The sequence below is a fragment of the Lonchura striata genome, chromosome 9 (genome assembly GCF_046129695.1).
Source record: "Lonchura striata isolate bLonStr1 chromosome 9, bLonStr1.mat, whole genome shotgun sequence".
In the NCBI taxonomy this organism is placed as follows: domain Eukaryota; kingdom Metazoa; phylum Chordata; class Aves; order Passeriformes; family Estrildidae; genus Lonchura; species Lonchura striata.
Genome location: NC_134611.1, coordinates 28,174,995 through 28,197,272, shown reverse-complemented (window position 1 = coordinate 28,197,272; position 22,278 = coordinate 28,174,995). Strand labels below are relative to the sequence as shown.

General features: G+C 44.8%; 1 protein-coding gene across 3 annotated transcripts; it reads left to right on the top strand.

Annotated features, from left to right (window-relative positions):
• Positions 1 to 5,211: 5,211 nt before the first annotated feature.
• Positions 5,212 to 21,705, top strand: IVNS1ABP (influenza virus NS1A binding protein). Of its 3 annotated transcripts, none has more exons than XM_021525137.3 (15): positions 5,212 to 5,500; positions 10,900 to 11,131; positions 12,292 to 12,418; positions 12,727 to 12,896; positions 12,984 to 13,059; positions 13,783 to 13,956; positions 14,328 to 14,453; positions 15,829 to 15,936; positions 17,998 to 18,124; positions 18,650 to 18,874; positions 18,950 to 19,071; positions 19,241 to 19,367; positions 19,449 to 19,580; positions 19,714 to 19,887; positions 20,291 to 21,705. In XM_021525137.3, exons 3-15 carry the CDS (start codon positions 12,308 to 12,310, stop codon positions 20,542 to 20,544), a joined length of 1,926 nt encoding a protein of 641 aa, XP_021380812.1. In that variant the 5' UTR covers positions 5,212 to 5,500; positions 10,900 to 11,131; positions 12,292 to 12,307; the 3' UTR covers positions 20,545 to 21,705. The 3 variants fall into 3 exon arrangements, with proteins under 3 accessions (XP_021380812.1, XP_021380813.1, XP_021380815.1); XM_021525138.3 differs by lacking the exon at positions 5,212 to 5,500 and adding an exon at positions 9,630 to 10,432; XM_021525140.3 differs by lacking the exon at positions 5,212 to 5,500 and adding an exon at positions 10,420 to 10,491.
• The last annotated feature ends 573 nt before the right edge of the window (positions 21,706 to 22,278 follow it).

Here is a 22,278-nt window from a genome sequence, read left to right as displayed (position 1 = left end):
TACTCATAACATTACTATGGCTGGAACACATAAGTGGTGTTAAAGTGACATCAAATCTATTCTGCTTGTGCAGAGATTACAAATGCACAGTCTAACTCTTAAGTAATTTTGTCCTTATCACTTATTATGTTAGTATTAATTTAAAAAGCAAAATTGAAGGACGCTGGGTTCTTCTGTAAAAGCAGAAATAAGAGTTCTGTTTGAAAAAAAGAAGCCTCGCCACAGGAGCTATGGACCTCTCAGTATAAATTTTCAGTCATTTTCTGGAACACTTTCTGAGCTGATGATAGAACAGGATGCTTCATTTGCTTTTACTTTCCCACCAGAGCAGCTAAATCCCTACATGGTCACCCTTTATGTTATTTTAAAACTCACCTCAGAGCAGGGAGGACAGGAAGTATATCCCTCACAGCCACAGGATGTGTGGGAACAGGCCTGTCCCCCAGTCTGTTGGTGCCCTCAGCCTGCTGATGATGCTGAGTTCTGGTGTTCCTAATTACAGCCATCCCTTAATGATCACAGCAGGGATGCAGGAGGCTGAAGAACACACTGTTGCCAAGGAGCAGCCTCTTCCAGCTGTGGTGGCCTGACAGCAATTCCTGATGCTTCATCACAAGAGGGTTTACATATTTCCCTTTCCTTCCTTGGCATGACCCAGCACAACTCTTCTTTGGGATAGAGGCAATCAGGTCTCTGTTCATTTGTCTTCCAGAGATTCCTCACTGTTACCATTCTTAATTAACATTCTGATTTTTCACTAGGACCCTGAGTGAAAGTAATGATGCAGCTTCAAAGGGAGAAAATGAAAAAGAAGAAAAAGCAAACTGGGAGCTACCGGGCTCCAGTACAGCCAGTGAGCACTTAGTGAATGCAGCCCCAAGGACAAATAGTACAAAGCTCTTACTTGCGTGCACAGTCAGAAGCTGGCAGAAAGCTGAGGGGTCAGGAAGGCAAACAATTCAAGTGCAAAGTGTTTTATTGTAACCCTCTGAACAGGATGTTTCAGCCAAAAAAACTATTGTCCTTACAGAAGCAAGAAAGACGTACAGGTGTATGAAACGAGTCAGCGTTTTTGTAATGTACAACTGGAATATATTTGCAAATATTGCCGCCAAGCAACCATAAATTAATAGAGCCGAAAAGCTTTTAATTTTAACTAGGTTTCCAGTCCTAAGGAAACAATAACAAAATTTCAAGTTCTATAGGAAAGCCACAAACTAGAGAATTTTTTAAAGAATTATTCCTGATCAGGAGCTCTTGAGCATACATGCAAAGTTAAAAGGATCAGACTTTAGCCCACTCTCCTAAAAATCATAGAATCCCAGAAGAGTTTGGGTTGGAAGGGAAACTCATCTTGCTCCCACCCCTTCCACTATCCCAGGTTGCTCCAAGCCCTGTCCAATCTGGCCTTGGACACTTCCAGAGATGGGGCAGTCACAAATGTGTCACCGCAAACATTTGGAATCAGATCTGAATATCAGCTTTAGATTTGTTTGCTTCAAGAATGACGACAGGATAGGTACTGCTTTGTGAACACATCCATACTTCTGAACTGATGTTACATCTGGGTTAAATACTGGCCCAAGCCAAGGAAAAATAACTTAATATAAATAAAGGTAGTATCTCCCTGCCCAGAATGGATCTGCTGAGAGTTGCCTGGGGAGAACTGTCTTGAAAGAGTTAGGAAAGCTGTACTTTTTTCTAAAATTGTAACTGTTTTCCCTGTGCAAGATATATCTGCAGCTGGGAGTTCACATGAGGCTTCATCCCAAAAGCTATCTTTGAGATGGAAAGATTGATCCTTCAAGGACAGGTAGTCAGAAGAAGGGTTTTTTGAATGACCTTAACTTGTGGCTCTATCAGAATCCTCTGAACACTTCCTATGGACTTCACCCAGTGGAATTAATTAAGGAGACTTCTGTTTGCTTAATGGAAATAAGACATAATTTATAACCTTGGTATGGCAGACAGTCTCTGGCTTTCCGTCCAACACAAATCAAGGAAGGTGACTGTGGTGGAAGAATGTTGTCTCCTCAAATGAAGGAGGGAAGTTGTTTACATTGTTCAAGAAACAGAGATTTGATAGAGAACCTGTCATTAAAATCTAAGGTCATGGCTACTCAACCTGTGTCTTTTAATACTCCTTCCTAGTGCTTATAAATGTCCTACATTCTTTGCTCCTATGTAAAGAATTTATCCAAGACTATCACTGCTTTGCCACAGAGAAGGAAAGGAGATGAACTGCCCTGCTCAGAGTAGCTCTTATCAGCCAGCCAGATGGCAAATGATGTGTCAGAATATATAGGGAAGAGTCCAACATGGACTATTAATCCCAACCCAGCACAAACACCATTAAAATGTCACTGCTAAGAGCTAAGGCACTGACAAAACATGTTCTTCAGAAGTACTTCTGCAACCAGAATGAATTATCAAAAACCTTTCGAAGTACTGGAAGGAAAAGTTATGGAATGAGCAGATTGGTGTAAATTATAATTACACAGAACACAAACAAACTTCAATTGTAATATATATCTCTCTATGTATATTTTAAATATATACATGATAAAGGATATTGAACTAAATAGTATTTGGTTTCACAAAACATTCTGTTCATTCATAAAAACAATTTTCTATTTGAACTAAGAGCAGGGACTGGATTCTCTGGCTGGTGGTGCTGCACTGCACTGAGCTTTGCTAGTCTGTGTCCACAGAGAAACACTATGTGACTATGAAATTAAACACATTTTATAGAGCAGCTTATGAAGAATTAAAAAAAAAAAAGGCCTTATTCTCACCTCTAAGAGTGACATTTTTTCTATATTTCCTCCATTTTTAGTGCAGCAATCCAAGCCACATATTTTGCTCTAACCAAACACAGTATTTTCCCCTCTCAGGTGGTTTTAATGACAAAGCTCTATAGGAAGCGGAGTTTGATGTTATAACATTAAGCCTTTGTATAGCCAGAGACATCAGATATTTGTATGACACATGGTGGAAGCCAGCAGAAGATCCACACCAGGAACACCTACAAGCACCTGACTTAGGAGGAGCACACAATTTGGATGACAAGTAAGAAACCTTTCTAGGCATTAGACTGTATTTTCCATGGCAGGAGACAACAAGCATGCAGAACATTCAGAACCTCCACACAAATAACAATTAGTTCTGATTCAGCTCCCAGTAACTCAATCACTTGGTATCAACTCAATCCACTAGTCTTTTTCCATAATGTGTTCTTCTTTACAAATCAATTAAGATTTAGCACAAGTTGCACTGGGAAGTTTTACAAAGTCTCTAGCCATTTGAAATGAAGGTATTTGCATGTCACAGAAGCACCTTCCATCAGCATAGGATTTCATCCAGAGTAAGGGTGTTTTAATGATTTAAAATAATTTCATGTTGATTGCACAGCAAGGAGCAGAGGGAATAAACCCTTTTTTTCAGTGGGAGTGAGTTTGGGTGATCAGAACACAGTTGGGCCAAAGGAGAGCTGAGCTTCTGGCCTAGCCCTTGCCCCTGTTCTGCAGGGGGTCCATGGGAAAAGAACTGGGAACACTCATCTGCTAACTGTGCTGTAGGGAAGCTGCTGCTCCTGCTCTCTGACATCACATGTGGTGGCTGACGGTGAAAATTGATGGTGATTCATAAAGGCATCTCCATCCCTAAGAAAACTGGAAGAGCAGCTTGCGTAATCTTGAGATTTACTTAATTAAGTAACATCCCAGCACCATTCTATTTGATCATCATTCCTTTAGCTCCTTCTCCCTCCCAGCCTTGATTAACGCAGCCCTGATAAGAAACTTCATTCAAAAAGAAAGCAGGGAGTGGGAAGGCAGCCCTGAGGTGTGGCGAGTGATTTAAAAGCTGAAAAGAGGCAGTAAGAATGTCTCAAGAGAGGTGGGAAGTTGGGATTGCCATTTGCTGCAGGCAAAGTGAGAAGCTGGAGAGGGCTCAGCTGCAGCTGAGATGTATGTGCAGGTGAGGAGTATACCTACAGCTTAATGACTCTGCCTGCTTCTGATGAGACAAGATCATTCTTTTCAGTATTTTAAAGCACTTTATGCATGAAAACTCAGAATGGCTCAACTTTAGTGTTTTGAAACATGCTTCTCCACTGAGATTTTTGAAGAGTGTTGGAGAAATTTTATAATATATGGCAAAATACCACATACATTGCACAGCTGAGACACTGAAGGTGTATCTAATGTAATCTACAGGTTTCCTGTTTCCTGACCAAGACGGCCGCTTGAATCCGCAGGAAGCACTCAGACAGGGAAGTGCACGCTGCCTTCCAGGTGACCTTGGCACTTTAAATCAGGAAGCAAACACGGATCCTCAGACTTTACCCGGCCCATGGATTATTTATGATGATCTTGCAGCAGCTCTCGGCCCAGCCATGAATCAGGAGTTTGCATGCAAACACATAACGAACAGACAGGGCTTCAAATACCCCTCCTTTATCAGCAGCGATGTTTAAAAATTAATTTCCCTGGAAAGACAGAATTTATCCTGAAGAATGCATGGGTGAATTTCTCATCCAGCTGTTGAAAATGCTGTTCATCTGGAAAATGCTGTTCCCAGAGGGACTCTAGGGTGATGGGGTGAGGTGAGATGGAGCTGTCAGGGGTCTCACACAGAGAACAAGCTCCCAGGGAGAGCTCCCAACATTAAACGCGGTATTTTTTGGTCAAACAGATATGGTACCTTGAACTACAGTCCAGATTGATGAGAGAGTGCTGTGGCTGAGGGGGAGCCATGGCTGAGGGGGTTCGTAACGGAGGAGGGAGCCATGGCTGAGGGGGAGCCATGGCTGAGGGGGTTCATAACGGAGGAGGGAGCCATGGCTGAGGGAGCAGCATGGCTGAAGGGGAGCAATGGCTGAGGGGGTCAAACGGGTGAGGGACAGTCGTGGCTGAGGGGGAGTAATGGCCGAGGGAAACCTGTAGCTGAGGTGCTGACAGGGCTAAGGGAGAGTCACGGCTGAGAGAGTGACACGGCAGGGCGGATCTCGTGTGTGAAGGGGTGCCGTGGCCCGAAGAAGAAAGGTCACTGAGCCAGTTGTGCTCGCGGCTGAGTGCCGTGACCAACACCAGCAGCCGGCACGGGCACAAACGGACACGGCGGTACCGGCTCCGCCTCAGCCCCGAGGGGCACGGCGCCTCTTCCCGCCGAGCCCGAGGCGGAGGCACCCGGCGGGCGGGGCGGCCGGACTCGTTTCGCGGCCGAGCGGAGCCGATCGCGGCCGCCCGGCGCCGCCTCCTCCCGTCCCCGCGGAGGCGGAGGGTTCGGGACGCAGCGCTGTGCGTGTGCCCGCAGCTCCCGTGGCGCTTCCCCGCTCCGCTCCCGCCTTCCCTCGGCAGCGCCGCGCCCTCCGCTCTCCGCTCCCTCTCTTCCTCCGCTGCTCCTTCCCGGCCAGCCGGGGCTGCGCCTGCGAGTCTTCTTCCCCCGCATTCTGGAGGCTCCCAATATGTTCAGCGCCGTCCGCGCCCAGAGGCACCAGGTAGGGCGGGCAGGGGCCGTGCGGCCGCGCTTTGTTGGAGGCTGGGGAGCGGGCGGAGGCGGCGGCCCGGGGAGCCGGAGCCCCCGCGGCGCTTCTGTTGCTCGCTCGGGGCCCGTTGTCCGCATGGCCTGAAGGGCGTGAGGCCGCTCCTGGCGTGCCGGGGCGCGGTGTGGCCCCCGGCCGGGAATGGCCGGGCTCCCCACGCGTGCGGTGCGGCGCCGAGGTCGGGCTCTGCCTCTGGAAGCGCTGGCATCGTCCCAAACCGTGCCGTGAATGGGGGCGGGGGGTGGAAAAGAGAATCGCGGGAATCCTGGACTTTGAAGGAAATAGCCCCTCCGGGATGAGCAGCGTGTTCTGATAGCCATTTGCCAATATGACCTTCCCTGTCATCTTCTACCAGTTCTAGGAAGTGGGAGATAATAAAGCAAAAACAGTGGCTGTCAGCTCGCATTAGTGCTTCTGGGGAACGCTGATGAGAGTGAATGACCAAAGTTTGGTGTGGTTTGGGTTTTTTTTTAGGGTTGGTTGGGGTGATGTACATTATTTTCTGCCTGCATGCACCAATTTCCAGAGATTTTTAGAATTTTCAGAGGCGCTTCAAGGTAGAAAATGCCTTTGCATTGGCACTTTTGCCGTTCCTTCACCCAGCACTCCCACAGATAATAAAACCTGAATTGGCTGTAATTTCATGCAGGGTAGAAAAATAATGACAGTGAGAGGCAAAACAAACATATGAGTTCTTTCCTAAGGAGATGTGTGGTGATAGACTAATGGAAATACAGTCTCACGTCACTCCTTATTTGTGTGGTTTGTGAAAGGAGGACTTTTTTTTTTTTCTTGTTTGAAGTGATGGGTGTGTAGACACTGGATCTATTCTCTTCTGTCAGAGAGATAGAAAATAAGAAAGCAAGCAGGAAGTGGTGCTTTGATGGTGAGATTGGTTTAATTTTCAAAAGCAGATTTTTTAGCCACAAGCCTGACTCCTGGAGCACAGGATGCAACACTCAGGGACTATTTTCCAGTTAGGAAGCTGTGTGTTAGCTGCTGTAATTAAGTCTGATTTTATTTTAATCAGCTTCAATTCTTAAGGAGCAGGAGATGGAGAAACATAAAAACTGGCCAGAATGGGGGTGGAAGACAAGGAGGACAGACAAAACTCAGTGATTTGGTTGTGTGACAGATGTTTGGAGAACTGTGGGAAGTGTGTGTTAATAGAAAAAATATAAACCCAGAGGGTGGGAAAAGGGGAGGAAAGAACTCAGATTTTAGTTGAGTGGATGTGAGGCAGAAGGTTGAAAAAGAGATGTAGATAAGGACTGTGACAACAATAGCAAAAGTATAAAGTGGGAAAGGAGAGGAAAGGAAGAACCAGTGTGAAAAGGGGAACTAATGACCAGAGCTAGGGCTTAGAAGCGTGGGAGGCCAGTGCTGAATGAGCAGCCGGAGTGTTACAGCTGAGGGTTGTCTCTGGAACAGCAGTAACATTGAAGCATGAAGCTTGCTGCTTATAAATTTTTTAAGTCTGCATGCATAAGTATGTTTGGAAGAGCTCTCTGAACTTGCTTTCTATAGAGGGCAGTCCAAGCATTGCACCTTCTATGGCTGCATGCAAGAGATTTTGGAAAATGTCCACAATACTCTGTCCTTCAATTCCTAACCAGTGATAGCAAAGATTTAATCTTCCCTCTCCCTGTCCTCACTGTTGGCATGGGAGCATGACTGAGGTTGATGTGCAGTGAAATAGAAAAATTTTGTCTACAAGTCATGATTATCAGTGAGATTTAATCTTTAGTGGAAAGCAACTGAAAAGTGAATAAGCGAAACAAAATTGTTGTAAATTCTGAGTCTTACTTTAGATTACTGGTATAAAGTTGAGCCACTTTAGTAGTGTAAAGTATGTTAATAAATGTCTTGTCTTTGGTGTTTTGCCCAAATGCAGACTCAGACATGAAAAGATGATGTGTTTTTACCATAAATAAATGCTAGTGTATGAAACAAATGTTTTGAGGACCTTTGGTTTTGTATTCTGATACAGATAATGGACTGTGAGCAGTCGTAGGTGTGACCTACATTTCTTCTGAGCTGGGCCGTCACAAGCCAGAAAGCTCTGGCTGGGTGTTAAATTCCATTTTTGTTTCACAAGTGCCAATCAAGTGTCTGTCATTACATCAGCAAGTATTGACTTTAAATCAAAATATTATCTGGTATCTCCCCCAAAGTAGTGCTTTACCTGTGAGTTGAAGAAGTACATTAATTTGACTAAAGGGTTTGTGCAGAATTGGCACAGCAGATACTGCTCATGCAAGGTGGGCTGTATTAAAGATGAGAGGTGAAATAAATGGTTCCTGTGTTGTTAGGTCATGGGCAAGGTGACTCTGTCTCTGGAGCTTCTCTTGGTGGTCACTTGAGACCACATCTCCTGCAAGAGGCTCTGCAGGGGAGAGGCCTGGGGCAGCACTGGGGATCACTGTGTCTCAGTATCATTGCTATTTAGGTGAGTTTTCTTAAATGTCCCTTTAAATGGGCAGCAGTGAAGTAGAGGAGTTGGAAAGGAGGGAATCTCCCTTCTGGAAGTCAGAATGAGGATGTGCAGTCAGTTTATCTCTGAGTGCACAGTGAGCTGTGACTCTCTCACGGTCCAGTGGTGCACCTAGGTGGCAAAGGAAAATCTCAGTGCACAACAGGAGGTGTTCAGGAAACAAAATTACTGCAGCAAGGTTGTGTTTAAAATGGAGCAGCTGGGCAGACATTTGAATCCTTGCATTCCTGTGCCTGGGAACAGCTGGGGTGCTAGAACAAACCATGTGGATGTTTATGGAATTCAGGCCTGCCTGGGCCCAGTGACTGGCTCTTGATCCAAGGGGGTTTCCAGCCCCACCACCAGTACCAATCCTTACTGTTAAAATTACAACAAAAATCCAGAGTTTACACATTACTTTTTTTTTTTTTTTTTTTCATCATTTTAAAAGTATGGGAATAGCTACTCTCAAGTAGGAGTTTTCTCCAATGGAATGTGTTGTTCTCATTCTGGGATGATCATTCTGTAGTTTGAATGTGTTTGAAGACGTGCATTTGGATGGAGCTTGAACAGTGATGGTCTCAGAGGCACCAGGCTTTACCTGGCTGACAGTCATCTGGGAACATCTCACTTGGCTTAAAAAAATTAAAAATCCTGGATAATTATAAAAAAAATACAAGAGTTCTGTATGTGCTGAGCTAAAAGGGAATATAATGAAGGAGGGGAAGGTAGTGACAAAGTGATTTCGAGTTAAAAAAATAATTTAAAGGAAAGAGTTTGTTTGCAGTACCTGTTTATGACCTTTAACGCAGAATAAGCAGTATTCTTGACTTTGCAGTGTATTTTGGTTGATAGCTTGGGTTGTGTTCTAGCAGCAGTACTCCAAAATACGGAAAGTTGTGAATCTGCTTCTGCTATTTAATGCTCTTTTGAGTAATAATATTAGCCATGATACACACAACAGTGTTGAAACTCTGTGGCAGTAATTAAGATGTTCAACTTCCTAGATATTCAGATTCCACAATACATAAATGCATCTGCATGGGACTGGTGTCTTACAAAACGGAGAATTTTAACAGACAGACAAATCTTCCATTTCAGTCCAGAACTATTTTGGATAACCTTTTTAGGTCTTGAAGGTCCCAAACAATTATGTATGGCAGAGTTAGAACATTGGAAATAAAACTGATGTTTTACAGCAGAATGTGACAAGACATGCCCAGAAATGTAAACTGAGCGAGGCTCTTTGTAGGATTTAGTTAGAATAGTTTGACTAGCTGTCCTGTGACTTGAAATGTTTTGACTGAGATGAATCTTTGGGGAAGGTGTGGACATCAGGCTGTTGGGTTCTGTTTTGAGAAGTTTGTTTGCTTTAAAAATTGCAATGATTATGCCAGTTGTACCAATGGGGAAGTGTTAACTGCCAAATGCCTAATTAAACAATATTTGTTAAATAGAACTTCTTGACTCACCTGTACGATTACAAAATGAATATACCTTAATTTTTTATTCTTTAATGTCAGTTTTTTGTGAGATTTCCCACCGAAGCAGAAAGCATTGCAGTCATTGATGGAATTGTGTGCAGGGGTGCTGTGTTCTGTGATGTGGGATGCTGCTGTGCTTGGGAGCAGGTGTTCCCCTCTCCAGACTGTGTGGCTGTGCCTGCTCCAGAGCCTGCTCAGTTCTCTGCTGGCTGGAATCTCCTGTGTGCCTGGCTGTGGGAATGGAGGCGGTGTCCGTGGAGCTGGTACATGGTGGGATGATGCCCTCTGCTGCTCCCGGGAATCAGCCTCCCGCTGGAGCTGCTGGGCACCGGGCAGGTACTGCTCCTGCCAAAGTCACCCCTGGGCTGAGCGCTGGCCGTGCACCACGGTCACAAGGTTCTCTCCCTGCAACGGAGAGCACTTTTAGTTTTTGACAAGGAGAAATGAGCTGCACCTATTTTTAGGAAACCCAGTTCCCAATGTGGCATTTATTCTGTGGATACAAATATAGTGTTGGAACTGAAGTGATTGATGTTTTCCTGAGGTGGCACCAGGGTCATGGAAAGTTCCAGAGTGAGTGTTTGTTGCCTGTTCCCTCCCTGCTGCTGCTCCTCCTTCTCTTCTCCCCTCCCCGAAAAATCTCAGCATAAAGAGCTCACCAGCATGTGAATTCCCAGCAAAGCCACCTCAGTCTGCACTGCCAGTGCCGAGCTCGACCAGAACCCAAAAGGGTCTGTTCCCAGAGTGGCAGAGAGACCTTTTACCAAAGAAAGCTGTCATACAGATTCCTGACTTTATAAATCTTTCTGGAAGTAGCGGAGACTGGAGACATGCCCAGTCATTTCAGACATGTCCTTAATCCATCTTCAGACAATTTTAGGCATTCGGTAGAAGAAGGCTATAAGTAGATGAGCACAAGAAGAGCCGAAGGTAGGAGGCTTGTGGACTGTGTTCTTTTAGAAAATGGAGTAATTTCTGTTGCATTACTTGTGAGTTACCTACTTGTGGAAGGAATAATGATAATAGGATGTGCTGAAGGGCAGAGTTGCTAAGGGGTTGACTAAATATGGGATTTAGCTGTTCTAACTTTTTTCCTAAGCACTGATTTAGACCTTTTCTTGTCTCCGGGGTTATAGCGATGATGTGCTTGATCTCTTATTAGGCATGAGGATATATTAGTGTCAATATGGAATTTTTCAGGCTGCTTGCTTTTTGTGGGGAAAAAAAACCCAAACACCCCCAAAAATCAACAGCAACAATAAAACAACCCCAGCTTGTTTGTGAAAAAAAACTTGTTTGTTTGGGTCAGGACTGTGAATCAAATTTTATAATTTTATGTGAAATAACGTGGCAGCACTATTTATTGTCCTTACTTGATACCTTCTCCTTTATTGCAGGTTATGATGCATGACTATCACAGAAGAAATTCATGTCTATAGCTGACAAGGACTATATTACATCATCTTCAAGCCTGATAGTTTTGGAATCCATATTGCAGCTGCAAACACACATCTGCTTTTGCATTTCCACAAACATCTTCCCTATCAGGAGATCCTGACACTCAAGTGCTCTGTTCTAACACAGTGATACCATTGGGCTATTTTAAATTTACAGTCATATATTTGCTTGGTAAGTTGTTTCATTAATTTGGTATACAGTAGTTAATACTTCTGCTGAAATTATGTAAATTTTAAATCTTTTTGTCTTTTATTTAATAAAAATCAACAAATGAATGTTTGTAAGTAAGATTATTGTTGCCAGTTTAGGGTTGTATACTTGCAGTAGTAAGTGAATTTAAAATAGAGGAATTAACACTAGAAGTATTTTGCAGGAGTCTTGGTATTTTCGTTACTGATTTTTACAATCCACTTCTTCTGGTTTGGAGTTTTCTTATTTAGTGTGATCTTCAGAATTTTCTTAAACTTGAGATGGGAATAAAAATTGTTACAAGTAACATTAATAGAGTCCCACATATACTCTAGGGTTTTTAAGGTAACTGCATCTGTGTATGGTAGCAGCTCAAAATTACAAATCTGTTTTTTTGTTTTAAATTACTATTTGAAATTTATTAAGTCACATAAGGGTAATAGTTTCCTATTCTTAATTGGCTTCTTATTTAGAAAGTGGTTAACTAAAAAAGAATCAATTAAAGGAGCTATGGAATAGCTTCCAGATAAAAAATTTAAAGTCCCTGAGGTGATACTTTTGTGTATGGCTGAGGTCTTCAGGGGAAGTTGTTCTAGCTTTGATGACTAAAAATACATGATTATTGTTCAGAATCTATTCAATTATGTCTGTTTTGTTGGTCATAATGTTCTTTCATGATTTCCAGCTGCTCTAAAATACTGAGTCATTACTATAAAGTTAAACAGAAAATGTTTATCTATTCTACTTCACAAACTACTTTAAAATTCTCAGTTCTTATTTTTCAATGTAGCTGGATTTTTTGTCTGCAAAAAATGCAGCTGAACCAGAGTGGTAGAGAGTGGAAAGCGGTGATGAATAATGTTAGCTGGGAATGGATCTACCAAAAAATATCCTTAGGGAAGAGAATTTGTGTAATCCAGTGGCTCCCAGCTTGCTCCCACAGAGCTGGCACAGATTCAGCCTGTAGTTTTGAACCCAGTACCTGCTGAAGTGATGTGGATACATTAAAAGTTGTGGCCTCAATCCCTGAAAATCATTAATCCATTAATGCCCCCTGCGTGTTTGTTTGCAAACAGTGTTGCTAGTACTGCTGCACTGAAGCAAAATGCTGTGTGTGTAACCTTTGCCCATTGCATGTGCAGCCAGACCAGCACCAAAATGATTCCCAACGGATATTTGATGTTTGAGGATGAGAACTTCATCGAGTCGTCTGTTGCCAAACTCAACGCCTTACGGAAGAGCGGTCAGTTCTGCGACGTCCGCCTCCAGGTACCTGTGCCCTGCCCCGGTGGGGTACCTGGGGGGATGTGGGGGTTGCACCATGTGAAGCTGTTGCTTCGCAGCCTGGGAGATGTCAGATTTTAGAAGCCCATTTTTCTGAAAAATGCATACTAAAAAATACCCAAATGGGGTGCACTTGGAGAGGAGTGATGGTAACTTTGAGCTGGAGACCGTTGATACAAAAAATTGATTTGAACTGTGGCACTGACCTGAGTAGGCCTGCATATTGTGAAAATACAAAGGTAATTAGAAAAAATCCTCACCGGCACATGGGCTTGTTTTTGTTTGACATAAAGGTGTGTGGACATGAGATGCTGGCGCACCGAGCTGTGCTGGCATGCTGCAGTCCCTACCTGTTTGAAATCTTCAACACTGACAGCGACTGTCATGGAGTTTCTCATGTGAAATTCGATGATCTCAACCCAGAAGCTGTTGAAGTTCTGTTGAATTATGCCTATACTGCTCAGTAAGTAGTTCTCACAGTAACTAGAGAGATGATAGACTTTGATTTGAAAATTCAGAATAATAAGAGGCAAATTTCTCTATTTAATAGGTTAAAAGCTGATAAAGAGCTGGTAAAAGATGTATACTCTGCAGCAAAGAAGTTGAAGATGGAGAGGGTTAAGCAGGTACGGTTCTCAGCTCTTCTGGAAGTCCATTCTGCCTTCCCAGGCTGACAGCATTGCACCTTTTGCTGTTAACGAGCCAAAACCTGATGCTTCTGTGGAAGAAGTGCTCAGCACAAAGCTACTGTAGATGCTCCTTAGCACTGTATTGATTTGGTGCCAGCTGGATGTGTTGCTTCCACTTGAGCTGTCTTGGTGCCAGGGTGTTCCCTGAAGTTACGTTTTGTATTTGTGCACCTGTATAAGAAGAACAGCTTTAAATCTTGGCTGATTCCTTACCTTCAGGTCTGTGGCAGCAGTGCTGTGCTTGGTTGTGGTGGGAGTGTGAACAAACCTGTAAGTCTGTTAGAAAAATAATAATTCACACATTCCCAAACATAAATTTGGTAGTGATTGACTTTGGAAGTACCCTTAGCCGCAGATAGGGGTACCCTTTAAAAGAGAATTGGGATTATTAGCTCACCTGACTGAGAACTAGTTTTGAATAAGTGTTAAGTAGAAAAGCATGGGGTCAATGTAGATGCCAGTAGCTTCCAAAAGTGTCTGACTTTTTCATTTAAGAGGTGCATACTCCTATGGAAGGCAACATTCCCTTTACAGCACTGGCATGGGGATGACAGCAGAGCCACTACTCTGCAGTTAGAAGCTGCTGTACGTTGGGATAGATAATTTCAATGTATAAAAACTGTGTGTTTGTACACTAAGCTGCAGCTGTTTCATTGCCAGGTCTGTGGTGACTATTTGCTCTCCAAGATGGACGTGCAGAGCTGCATCTCGTACCGGAACTTCGCCAGCTGCATGGGAGACTCTCGCTTGTTGAACAAGATCGATGGCTACATTCAGGAACACCTTGTAGAGATTTCAGAACAGGAGGAATTTCTCAAGCTCCCACGGTTAAAGGTTAGCCTAAGTTTGTAGAATTCCTTCTGGTACAGGATTTCAAAAAAGCAACCTGAGGAGCAGCTAGGGTTTTCTTCCCTTTTGGAGGCAGGAAAGCTTGGTGTACTGACTGCTGGCAGTAATGTAACAATTCTGGATCTATGTGCTATTCTTACCGTTGTGAACCTTAACTGTAGAGAACACATGCTGTCACCCTTTCCAGGTCTAAAAGGTAATTGTATTTAAATGTGCTTCCTAGTTCCATAGGCTGAAAGTTCCTTGTGGTGTTTTCTGGCTCTGTGGTAAAGAGAGAGTTGTGCTTATTTTGTAGAGTACAGCATGCTACAGGGTTATTCCTAGAGAGTAAATAATCTTTTCTCTTCTCCCTCAAGCTTGAAATAATGCTGGAAGACAATGTTGGCCTACCCAGCAATGGCAAATTGTACACAAAGGTAATCAACTGGGTACAGCGCAGCATCTGGGAGAACGGAGGCAGCCTGGAAGATCTAATGGAAGAGGTTAGTCTTCAAGAAAATGGGATTTTGGGATTAATCATTAAAAAAACCCCAAAAAAGCCAATATGAAGGATGATCCCATTTTTTTTCTTTTTGTTTTTTTTTTTTTTCCTTCACTTTTTAAACTGACCCTAAAGAATTTAAATTTTGCTGTAGGTACCCCTAAGCTGAGAAACTGGGGGGGTGTTCAGGTGAGCTGAATGCACTGTTCAGTCTGGTCTTCACTTTCCTTTTTGCTCCCTATTGCTGTATAGTAGCCTCAGAGTGGCCTGTATCTGCTTTAGTTTGGGGAGGTGGTACTGAGACTTGCCATAGATTGGTGATGTTTTCCTTTGCAGGTTTTGCTTGTAAATGCACAGTAGGTAAAAGCTTCTAATGGTTGTTCCTCCCCGTTGGTTTATCTCCCCATAGGTTTATTAACAAAACTAGGATACCAAGGCTGAAGAACCAAGAAGAGCCTCAAGTGTATTGACACGTACAGAAGCAGCAGTCCTGCCCCAGTGCTCCTAAGAAAATCCGCTGTGGGCAGAGAACGATCATGATGATTTAATGGTGTTTACTTACTCCTTTACAGGATGCATTATTTTGAAACTTATGTGTTGTTAAATGGCTTTTCTCATTAATACTAGTGGTAGATGTAGCCTGGGCAGTGTTTAATGGCAAAATTAGTGGGGAGACAAAATTTTTAATTGGCTCCAGCAAATGGACTTTACCAAATCTTGTTAAATTCCTCAAAATTTTCAAAATCTGCTATTACAAGCACAAAAGATCCCCAGAAACACTTGTCTAGGCAAAAGTACATGTTGATGCTGTCATATAATCTCAAGTGTATATTTCCTCTTTGAGAAACTAATTTAAAAGCTTTGATCATGTTGAAATTAAGATGCATTTCATTGAAACAGCTGCATCTAGTTTCAGTGGTGGACAACAGTTTCTTCCAGAACTTAAATTTGTGTTGTCTTCCCTCATTCCCATACCTTTCTTTTAGAGTCTGTTGGCTTCTCTTGGCCTTTTATGATGGAGATAAATATGTGTATTTTTCATAGCAGAAAACTTGTGTGCAGGGATAAGGAAAATGCTTGCATGAGATTGTGAATTTGTGTAACTGCAAATTAATGTGCCTTTTGCTTGTCTAATGTTTCTGTGCTGGGAAAACAACAGAAGCCCATGGAAAATGAAGATTTCTCTCAAGCTGAGAAAGTAAGGAACCTTCACCCCCTGTTTGAAGATTGCCACCATGACATCTGCTTCCTTTTAGTTTTGCCACTGTGCGAGCTTGAGATGAGCTGACGAGCAGTGTGGTGCCTGGGGTAATGTGCCTGTAGCTGAGGAGCACAGAGACAGCAGCCACATGGGTGTTCTGTTGTTGTTTTTGCAGGTGCAAACGCTGTACTACTCAGCTGATCACAAGCTGCTTGATGGAAATCTGCTAGATGGACAGGCTGAGGTGTATGGCAGTGATGATGACCACATTCAGTTTGTGCAGGTACCAATTGCAGACAGTCTCAGGTAACCCCAGGTAGACTGGAGCAGTTTACAGCACACCTGAAGTCTTGTGTTCTGCTGGCAGAGAAGGCAGCAGGTGCTGTAGTGGAGAAATGCACCAGGAGAAGGTGTCTGGCTGGGAGCTGCTGCAGGCCATGATGTGCTCTCAGCTTCTGTCTCTTTGGCAGGCTGGGCTGACTCTCAGCCTTTGCACAATAGAGTGCTCTAGTTCTGACTTCAAAATCAATCCTGGCTGTTAGAAGAAAGAAGAGGCAGACAAACACTCAGCTGTAGGAAGTCAGCTGGGACATTGTAGAGTTCCCAGAGACTGTAGAGAAACACAGGCTGCTTGGCTTGCAGTGGGGAATGTGTTTGGTTAATTTTGGCCCAGAAAAAGATTCCAGATCCAAGTTCTAATCCTTCAGCTGCCAGTGTCCGCTTCTTTTGTTCAGCTGCACTGGTGATGTAGCCGCCAAATCTCTGAGTGCAAATCACTCCATCACTCCTGTGCTTTTTGAGAGGTTGTTTTTTTTTATGGTTTTATTTTGTATTTCTTACCAGGTGTAATCCTTCTGAACTCCAGAAAACCACATGGCTTAGTACAAACACAAGCTAAGATAGAAAGAATAAAAAAGTACTAACAGTTGTAAATTATCAGTTGCTTTATACAAATTAACTTGGTTTAAATTTATGAATTCGAAGCAAATACATTGTAATATTTTATAACGGTGAAACATGTTGATACAAAAAGTTTTCCTTTATGAAATTCTTAGCTAATGTGTTGCTAGTCCAACACTGTCCGTCCCAGAATGTGGATTTTAGAAATGAAATGAGAGGAAGAGGAAAAGCCAGCCAATTTTCCAGTTTGGTAATTGTTTTTAGAAAGCCTTCACAGGGTTCTCCACCTCTGGATGCCACTTATAATGATTAGAAGCAGAGACATGAGTGTTAAGAAATTTCATTTTCAGAATTAAGACTAGGACTTGTCAATGTTTTTCTACAAATCCTTTCTAATGAGAAAAACCACCAACTTCAGACATTCCTAAACAGTTGAAGGAACTACCACTAAAAATCCCCTAGATGCCAGTCCTAGGAAAATTGTAACTTTCACATTACAAAACTTTGTATTTTCTGTTGCTGTCAAGGCAATTTAAAGATAAGTGCTTAAGTGGTTAATTGGAAGAAGGTTCAGGAATAAAAAAACTCACTCCAAGTGCACTGCTTGTCACAGTGAGCTGAGCTTAGCAATCCAGCTCCTCTGTGTGAGGTTATCTGAGTTAGGTGATGTGTTTCTGAAGTCTTGTGACAGTTTCCATGGAGATCAGGCTCCAGGGAACTGTGCAAGCATAGAAAACTGGGGACTGTGGTCATAAACTCTGCTGCTGAGCAGTGTAGACACCACAGTAACTTCTGTGCTTCGGGAAGAGCCTCAGCAACCCAGCCAACTATGCTGAAAATGGGAATTCTGAGTTTTTTCTTAATAGAGTAAAATAATGTAAGCTACAGTACAAATTTAAATGGAAATGAAAAGAAAGAAGAAATCTCTTGTTAGTGGAAGTATCAAGGGAGAAAAATCCAAGAAACAGCTAATCTGAGCACAAAGGGGAACTGAGGTGAAATTAGTTTGTCTTCAGGGAATGAAGTGAATAGTTAATTCACTTCCAAACAGCATTATATAATTAACTCGGGTTCCAGAAGCAGAGCTTGGGAGTGAGGTTCCTATGTGGTAGCTCAGTTCTTTCCAGCTGCATGTAGTTCCTTCCTTACATTTGTAAATCCTGCTAGAAATGCACACTTGTTTCAGGGATTTGCAGTCCTGCACCGGCAGTATAAAGCTGCAGTCACAGGATAAAGTGAGTTCCAGGAGAAAAGTGTAGGGTGGTTTTTGGCCACTGTTTCTGGGCAGGCAAGATGTTCTGCTGAAAAATAGGTGTGCTATAAATGCTGCTCTGCGGAGGTGGTAGGCAAGCTCTGGCGTAGCTACACAGTGTCTCAGAGAAGGAGAGGTAAAAGGAGCTGTAGTTTCTGGCTAGGTGTCTGTAGCTGCCTTTTGATTTTGCAGAAGAGGCCACCACGTGAGAATGATCACAAGCAGATCAGTAGCAGCTCCTCTGGAAGTCTTTCTCCAAATGCTACTGTTCAGAGTCCTAAACACGAGTGGAAAATCATTGCTTCAGAGAAGACTTCGAGTGAGTAACAGGGGCAGGGGTTGTCTAACAGATGTGTCTCCTCTCGGGTACCTGCCACCTTCTGCTCTCTGGGGATTTCCTTCACATCTTTGAGGAATGCTGAGGTGTTTCTTCTTACTGATGATACAAGTCAAGTAATTTGTAGGGTGCTTCAGATGTACCTGGGCCAAACTGAGATGACATACATTTCAGTTCCTTATCAACTAAATCCATGGTGTGTCATAATTTTCCCAGAAAATCCTAAAGACACAGGCAGTCCATAGTTAATTAACAGAGCTGTTTGCACTGTGTGTGCAAGGAGATTCCCAGCACACGTTCAAGTTGCTGTCATAAGTCCTTCGAGCACTCTTTTAGTATCTAAAGCACAGTTCTCAATAACGAACGCTTTTGGAACCAGTAACCTGAAAAAATGAAGTTGCTGTATTGCCAAGGGGAGTGGCACAACCAGCAGAGCCCATTTGGCATCCAGCTCAGTCCCCCTTCAGGCAGCACCCTGCTGACGGTGGCGGTGTGCTGTCCCCGCAGGTAACACGTACCTGTGCCTGGCCGTGCTGGACGGGGTGCTGTGCGTGATCTTCCTGCACGGCCGCAACAGCCCCCAGAGCTCCCCCTCGAGCACCCCGCGGCTGCTGAAGAGCCTGAGCTTCGAGCTGCAGCCCAGCGACCTGGTGGAGAAGCCCATGTCCCCCATGCAGTACGCGCGCTCGGGGCTGGGCACGGCCGAGCTGAACGGCAGGCTCATCGCTGCGGGTGAGCCGGGGCGCGGCCGGGGCTGGGGCTGGGCCGGGGCCTCTGAATGTGGGGCCAGTAACCTCTCGCTTGCAGGGGGCTACAACAGGGAGGAGTGCCTGCGCACCGTGGAGTGCTACGACCCTGAGAAGGACACCTGGACGTTCATCGCGCCTATGAGGACGCCGAGGGCCCGGTTCCAGATGGCAGTGCTGATGGTGTGTGGGGTGGGGAACAAGCCTGTGGGACCCCACCTGGGCTGAGCTGAACAGGGCACACTGAACAGGCTGGCTCTAGAAATTGTTTCTCTCTAGTTCCATGGTTACCTGAGTGCTCACGAGCTGACTGGTGTGCTGAGAGGTGACGGGTGTTGGCTTGTTCTCTCAGGGGCAGCTGTATGTCGTGGGTGGGTCGAACGGCCACTCGGATGACTTGAGCTGTGGAGAGATGTACGAGCCTGAGATCGATGACTGGACCCCTGTTCCCGAGCTGCGGACCAACCGCTGCAACGCAGGTGAGGCCTCTGCAGCACTCAGCTGGGGGCTGGGGACTCGGCCTGTTCTTACTCACTTGCCATTCTTCTCTCTATCAACAGGAGTGTGTGCCCTGAATGGAAAGCTGTACATTGTGGGTGGTTCTGATCCCTATGGCCAGAAAGGACTGAAGAACTGTGATGTGTTTGATCCTGTAACAAAGGCTTGGACGAGCTGTGCTCCCCTTAACATCCGTAAGTTTGCTGGGGAGCTGGGCAGGGATGGGGAGAAAAGGGCAACAGCAGAACTGCACCAAAGCAAAGCCCCTTGGAGTTGCTGCTGCTGTGGGCTGCTGCTGGTGGCTGACTGTGCCAGCTTTGGTTGCAGGGAGGCACCAGTCGGCTGTGTGTGAGCTGGGGGGGTACCTGTACATCATCGGCGGGGCCGAGTCCTGGAACTGCCTCAACAGCGTGGAGCGCTACAACCCCGAGAACAACACCTGGACCCTGATGGCGCCCATGAACGTGGCACGGCGCGGCGCCGGCGTGGCTGTCCGTGATGGTAGGGCTGGGGCTGCTGCTTGGGGCCTTTCATGTTTGTTCTGATGCAAGTAGAATACAAAGTTGTGCTCCTTTATGGACAGGAAACAATAGAGTAGGAGCCTGGTTAAATGCCCAGTTTTAATGAAAAAGCAAAATGCTCTTGGTTGTGGGGCAGTCACCACCCCTTTGTTCTGAAAATGCCACTGTGCAGCTTTCAGAGCTGCACCTGTTTGAATTTGGGTTTTGCTCTTCCTGTCAGCTGTCATGGGCAGAAGCCCCAAAGCAGATTGCTCCTGTAAGTACAGACCTTGACCAGGCAAAGATCTGCAACACCAGAGTCCCTTGGGGCTTTGTTTGGCCTCCTGTGGGAGCACAGGGCCAGCTGGTGCTGAGCAGTGAGCGTGGCTCCTCTCCTCACACAGGCAAGCTCTTTGTGGCTGGAGGGTTTGACGGCGCGCACGCGGTGAACTGCGTGGAGATGTACGACCCTGCCAGGAACGAGTGGAAGATGATGGGCAGCATGACCACGCCCAGGAGCAACGCTGGCATCACCACCGTGGCCAACACCATTTATGCAGTGGGGGGCTTTGATGGCAATGAGTTCTTGAACACACTTGAGGTCTATAATCCAGAGTCAAATGAGTGGAGCCCCTACACCAAAATTTACAAGTTTTAAGTGAATTAAATTCCCTTTTCAAACTAACAGGCTTAGTGATGTAATTGTGTTTCAGTTAGAGGTACACCTGTGAATAGGGGTGGGGAGGGCATAGATGTTGCCAACAGCAACACAGAGCTTTTGCATATTGCATATTAACGTGCTGTATATATTTGTTTTGGAAAAAATATTGATATGAAGGGGTTTTTTGTGTATTTTAGAACTTTAAAGGTTTTGGTTTTGTTTTAAGATTTTGATGATAATGCAAGAGAAACTAGATGGCATATCATTTCAGGAGCTTCCCCCAGAATTTGTCAGTTTGCACATTGGATGACTTCTTGGAGGTGTGTTCTTGGGGCAGGAAGGGTAACATTTGTGGGGGATAATGTTTTTTTCTTTCATCAGGCCTTGGTTTCCTTCAGTAACTGGAACAATCTGTAACAAGAAGCCTTATTTAAATAGATACAATGGCTATTTTTTTTATTAAAAAAAAAGCTGACATGCCTCTGCTAATACCTTATCTTTTACAATTGCCTTTTTATAACAGTTTTTATATACTCAGCAGAGTATTTTGTCTGTTGAAATGCAAATGGCAGATAAATAGTTATTGAAACAAAGAGACAGCCTTGGAGTTTCTAGAGCCCGAGTGGGACAGTGGATTGCCCCCACAGGTGAGCTGCTGCCTCTGCTGCAATACTGTGAGTTAGTCTGCACCACCTTCCTTAGAGCTGCATAGGGTTTCTGGACGTGACACACCCAGACTTTCTAGGGGTGGGAAAAGGATTCTGGCTCCAAGTGTTTTAAGGAGAACGCAGAGCATGCTTTCTGTACAGCAGTTTTGTTACTCTGGGTGAGCTGATCTTTGTACAACAACAGTTTGGGGGGGTGGGTCTCCTGGGTTTTAAACTCTTGCCAGCTGGCAAAGAAAATGTGTTGTAGTACCCTGTCTTAAGTTTATTTTTCTAATATTGCCAGCTGGAAGTGTGATAGAACACAAATAACTTGATTTTGTATGTGCTCATAGTCCTGTTTTAGTTCACTTTCTCTGCTCCTATGGATCAAACGTTGGGGTGGGATGACTTGGTGTCTAATGTGTAGTGCTGCACATCTAACTCTGAGTGCCAAAACTAGCACTGACTGCTTGCTGCTGCTACAAACACATTAAAGGTACCTTTTGGGAAACCCTTGCACCACAGGCGTGCTCTGACCTGGCTCTGTGTCCTTTTCTTCAAGGAGGCGGTGTCCAAAGAGGAGACACTAAAAGTGCCTTTGAGATGGGTGTAGGCACAGGGCCAGGGGTGGAGTGTCCGTGTCCCTCATGCCTGCAGTGGAGGCAGGCTTGCTGCTGGAGGGAGCAGGGCTCGGAGCACCACAGCCCCTGGGAGTGACTGGACCAGGCCTTTCCCTGCTCAGGGGCTGTGTACAGAAATTCTGCAGGTTGGGTGGTGCCCCACAGGGACAGGGGGACAGGGGCCACCCAAACTCGCAAAGGCACAGCAGAGGTGCAAAGCTGCACCTGGAGCTACTGCTTCACCTTCAGGGATGAGCCACACTGGTGCCAGGCCAGGTCCTGTGCAGTGGGGCAGGAGCCTAGCTACTCCAGCTTCCCCTGGGAGTGGGAACACACACCGGCCCCTGCAGGCAGACTCATCCTCCACAACAGCACCTCCAGCCAGCATCTTAGAGCACAGCATCACCTTTGAGCCAACATCCCCACACCATTCCCAAGGCTGGAGAACCCCCATGGAAACAGCC

What these genes read in the sequence shown, in the direction of transcription:
- IVNS1ABP (XM_021525137.3), top strand. Translation starts at nt 12,308, where the DNA reads ATGATTCCCAACGGATATTTGATGTTTGAGGATGAGAACTTCATCGAG. An exon ending in TCTGCGACGTCCGCCTCCAG is followed by an intron (nt 12,419 to 12,726) that starts GTACCTGTGCCC and finishes TTTGACATAAAG; the next exon opens with GTGTGTGGACATGAGATGCT. An exon ending in CGGCGTGGCTGTCCGTGATG is followed by an intron (nt 19,888 to 20,290) that starts GTAGGGCTGGGG and finishes CTCCTCACACAG; the next exon opens with GCAAGCTCTTTGTGGCTGGA.